Source organism: Brachyhypopomus gauderio, chromosome 10 (genome assembly GCF_052324685.1).
Source record: "Brachyhypopomus gauderio isolate BG-103 chromosome 10, BGAUD_0.2, whole genome shotgun sequence".
Classification (NCBI taxonomy): Eukaryota; Metazoa; Chordata; class Actinopteri; order Gymnotiformes; family Hypopomidae; genus Brachyhypopomus; species Brachyhypopomus gauderio.
In genome coordinates this window covers 20,295,163-20,300,147 of record NC_135220.1, presented here as the reverse complement: position 1 = coordinate 20,300,147, position 4,985 = coordinate 20,295,163, and the positions used below count along the sequence as shown (strand labels likewise).

Sequence of the window (4,985 nt, the reverse complement as noted above, 5' to 3'; positions counted from 1 at the left end):
CGGATGAAAATGGATGGAATGATGAATACGGTAACTATCTGGTAACTGTGCTGCCAGTACTTTACACTTTTTTTACAGTGTCATTAGAACATTTAGAATCATCATTCTCATCAATTGATCCTGGGAGTTGATTTTTCGCATAGCATCATTATATACCAAAGAAAGCATTATATACCAAATGGTAATTGCATAATCATGAGATACCTCACTCTGTAGAGTAAGACAGGGGGATAACTCTCTGAAATTCTACTTTGTGTTATGTACAGTGGAAGATGGTGATGAGGAGCACTGCAGTGATAGACAGTGGCGTCGAGATTGTGGTTTTTTGACTGAGTAATGTCATTGGCTCCTCCACAGTCAGCCATTCCTGAAACAGTTTTATACTGATTTATATTACAGTATTCAGGAGGATTTGGGGTGTACAAACAATTTCATATGTTATTATTATAGGCTGTTTGATATAGTCAAGATCACAAAAAATATCAATAATTGTCGGCCTACACAACACTCTAATACATAATTAGAGCTTCAAAATGAGCAAAACAGTCACAGAGAAAATCTCTATTAATCCAGTGTTTAGAGATGTGAATGAAAACAGCTTAATACCTCTGAGGACAACTTAGCAATTTGTTAATCATAAGTCAAAACAAGCTAAGTACCACAGGGAATGATGTCACCACAGATTAATCATAAATATGTCTGTACTTCACACATATGCTGGTATGCTGTCTCTTCTGCAGTAAGGTACAGTATCAAGTGTATTATGTATTATGTTCCTCTCCACAATGTCTAATATCCTTTGATTAATATTAATGTTGATTTAGTGTTACTGGAATTGTACTGCAGTGATTTTATTCACATTTCAATGAAAAGGGGATGTGCTTAGAATACTGCAACAAAAACTAATGAAGGGGGAAAACATGACAATTAAATGGAAGCCATTTTTTATAGCTGTTTTGAGGCCTGATGAATTCCAACGTGATTTTCTCTCTGTCCATGTCATCTATGTCTTCATTTTAGTTATTGAACTTATAATTATAATTGTATAATTACATTGTAACAAGGAATTAATTTAGAACACCAACAGAACATCAATTCCATCCATTGTTTTACAGGTGGTATGATGACAGATGACTTCTAACATGACTTCCATTCAGCCTGAGTCATCAGTGAATGAAACATTTTATAAGCCCACATTTTACATTAGAGGACTGTACAACATTCCACATGCAAAGTACTACTTTGTATTTCTAAGCATCATGTATGCTGTGACTGTTTTAGGGAATTCTTTTATAATGGGAATAATCTACCTGGCACGCAGCTTACACACTGCCAAGTATGTAGCTGTCTTTAACTTGGCCTTCTCTGATCTGTGTGGAAGCTCTGCTCTCATTCCAAAGATTATTGACACATTTCTGTTTGACAATCAGTACATATCATATGAAGCCTGTTTGGCAAATATGTTTTTTGTGAATTGTTTTTTGACTCAGCAGTCTCTTACTCTGCTTGCTTTAGCTTATGACAGGCTGGTTGCTATATGTTCACCTCTGAGGTATCACACTATTGTAACCAAAACAGCTATGAGTTTGATCTTAGGCATTTTGTGGTTTATATCTGTAACTATAAATGCTCTCCTTGTATCTCTGGTCACCAGACTGTCCTTCTGTAGATCTACTACAGTTAACAGCTATTTCTGTGATTATGGCCCTGTGTTTAAATTAGCCTGCAATGATAAAACTATAAATAACATAATGTCTTATGTCTGCATAGCTGTCCTGCTGTACATTCCACTACTACTAATCACAGTTTCTTATGGTTGTATCGGTTTTGCATTGCAAAGAATTGTACATGGTAATGAGAAAATCAAAGCAATGAAAACCTGCACCTCCCATGTCATATTAGTTACTTTATTTTATGTACCAATTGTTAGCATTTCCACTGCAGCTAGTATAACATCTATAGATACAAATATCAGGATAATCAACATTGCTCTGACACAGACTATTCCACCCATGTTAAACCCAATCATATATACACTCAAGACAGAGGAGGTCAAGCAGGCCATTAAAAAACTCAGCTTTGGATCATTTGTAAAGTCGACATTGACAGGATGTCACGTAGGGCAACGCCCCCTCTCGTAGCTGTCACTCTGGGTTCCCTCATGTCCGTGTTCCCTGCCTGTTTGTCCCGCCCTGCTCGTTGTCTTCGTGTTTCCTTGTTTGTTGCCACGCCCCAGTGTCATTGCCATCACCTGTCCCTAGTTAGTTTCTATGTATAAAGTCCCAGTATTTCCCCAGTCCAGTATCCGTGATTTTGTCTACTTAGTGTTTTGTGCTTTGTTCTATCCTGTCCTTTGTGAGTATTGTTTCCGCCCCCCGAGGACGTCGGCTTGGCGGTTCCGCCCCCCGAGGACGTCGGCTTGGCGGTTCCGCCCCCCGAGGACGTCGGCTTGGCGGTTCCGCCCCCCGAGGACGTCGGCTTGGCGGTTCCGCCCCCCGAGGACGTCGGCTTGGTGGCTCCGCCCCCCGAGTGCATCTCCTCACCTCGGATTCCTGTCCCCGCTGCCCGTAGGCAGTTCATACCTGTTCCTGCCCCCGCTACCCGTCGGCAGTTCGTGCCTGTTCCTGTCCCCGCGACCCTGGAGGGGTCGTCCACGCCGGTTCCTGTCCCCGCGACCCTGGAGGGGTCGTCCACGCCGGTTCCTGTCCCCGCGACCCTGGAGGGGTCGTCCACGCCGGCTCCTGTTCCCGCTGCCCGCCAGCGGACCCTGCCTGTTCCCGCTGCCCGCCAGCGGACCCTGCCTGTTCCCGCTGCCCGCCAGCGGACCCTGCCTGTTCCCGCTGCCCGCCAGCGGACCCTGCCTGTTCCCGCTGCCCGCCGCCCGGCCGCGCCTGTGCCCGCTGCCCGCCGCCCGGCCGCGCCTGTGCCCGCTGCCCGCCGCCCGGCCGCGCCTGTGCCCCAAGAGACTGTGCTGCCCCCTGTTGGGCATGGACTTTGTGTTCCCCCTGCTCCGCCATGTACCTCCTATGTTCCGTTGCCCGTGTTCCCCTTGCTCCCTGGTCCCGTCCCTGGTTTTGTTTTGGTCCCTGTCCCCGTGGTTGTGTCTGTTCGTGTCCATGTTCCTGTTCCTGTGTCTGTTTCCTGTGGTGTCGTCTCTGTCCCGGTCTCCGTGTCTGTTCCCCAAGTTGTTACCCACCTTGTTCCTGTCCCCGTCACCATCGTCCAGGCCGTGTTTGCCTCAGTGTTTACCTCTGCCCTGTCCCCTGGCCCCGCTCCAGTGTCTGTCCCCAGTCCTGTCCGGTCCGGTCCTGCTCCTGTGCCTCGCCCTGGCCCTGTCCTGCCCCCCTGTGTCCCGTGTCATGCCGTGTCCCAGGTCCCTCGTCCTATTATGTCTGGTCCTGTCCCTCCGGTCTGTCCTGTGTCCGCTGTCCCGGTCCTGTCTGCCCTTGCGTGCCCCGGAGTGGCACGCTTTGAGGGGGGGTTCTGTCACGTAGGGCAACGCCCCCTCTCGTAGCTGTCACTCTGGGTTCCCTCATGTCCGTGTTCCCTGCCTGTTTGTCCCGCCCTGCTCGTTGTCTTCGTGTTTCCTTGTTTGTTGCCACGCCCCAGTGTCATTGCCATCACCTGTCCCTAGTTAGTTTCTATGTATAAAGTCCCAGTATTTCCCCAGTCCAGTATCCGTGATTTTGTCTACTTAGTGTTTTGTTCATTTTGTTCTATCGTTCTTTTGTGCATGCTGTTGTTTGGTGCTTGGCTGTTTCGTCTTGATCGTGAGTTGCTCTGTGTTTCCCCGTCGTGTGTTCGTCATGCCTGTTTACCTTTGTTACTCTGACTGCCCTCCCGTTATGACCCCGGACTGTTTCTCTGATGATGGCTATGGAATATCCTGTAATAAATCTCGCTCTTCTCAGCGATTGTGTCCGTCTTCTCGCTCCGGGGCGCGAGCCCCGTTACACAGGAGCTGTGAGGAATTAAAACAATACATGCTACAAGAAACTAAAATAAGGGTGGGCTATTCGGTTTCCATTCTATGATTTTTTTATTAAATGTTCAGAGCCATTCTAAAACATTTGTCATGATTTATGTGAATGTCAGTTCCTTATTATCTAAAATGTTAAGCTAAGACTTAGTAATTATGTTATTAATTATTGTGTAAAACTATAAAGCTGAAATTAATACTGTGGATGTACAAATAAAATCTTATTGCTTCATCAGAAAGTTAATTTAATGAACAAAGTTGGCCTCCCAAAGCCCCATGTAGCATGAAACTATTACTATTTAAAAAGACTATGTAACTATGTAAATAGTGGCCCTCTCTATACTTTAGCATGTATTGATAAATGGGTTATGTCTGCACAGCAGCACTGCTTTACGTTCCATTGATACTGATAACCATCTCATATATTTGCACTGGTTTGCATTGCGGAAGATTGCACATGTTCAGCAATCCAAGGCCATGAAAACCTGCACCTCCCATGTCATATTAGTGGCTTTGTTTTATGTACCAATTTTAAATGTTTACACTATCTTTTACCACATTTATAGATGTAACTGTAATGCAAGCCTGACACAGACTATTCCATCCATGTTAAATCCAATCATATATACGCTAAAGACAGAGGAGGTAATGCAGGCTATTAGTGGTCATTAACAAAAAAAAACATACATCACAAAGTAATAAATTGCTTTGTAAAATTATGATTCAGTAAAATACATGTGAAATTACAATTAGCATTTATGATACATTAGAAACATTATACTTGTAACGCTATGTGCAGGCGAAAGGACGAGGCACGAAGTCCAGCTCAAACACAATCGTTACTTTAATAGTGACAATAGTGCAGACAGCGCACATTTAACAAAAACACTGACGTGAGTGACTCAGACAAAGACGAGCACGGGACACTGCACCAATGAACATTAAACAGACAGATCACATAAACCCTGAGTGATCACGAGACGAGCCACAGGTGAGAACACACTCA

At 45.1% G+C, this 4,985-nt stretch overlaps 1 protein-coding gene across 1 annotated transcript; it reads left to right on the top strand.

The window, feature by feature from the left end:
* The first annotated feature begins 1,130 nt into the window (after positions 1 to 1,130).
* On the top strand, positions 1,131 to 2,141 carry LOC143526196 (olfactory receptor 1500-like). The gene has a single exon (XM_077020842.1). It carries the CDS (start codon positions 1,131 to 1,133, stop codon positions 2,139 to 2,141), a length of 1,011 nt encoding a protein of 336 aa, XP_076876957.1.
* Positions 2,142 to 4,985: the final 2,844 nt, after the last annotated feature.

Bases quoted from the DNA above. Each gene is read 5' to 3' on its own strand.
- LOC143526196 (XM_077020842.1), top strand. From the start codon at position 1,131: ATGACTTCTAACATGACTTCCATTCAGCCTGAGTCATCAGTGAATGAA.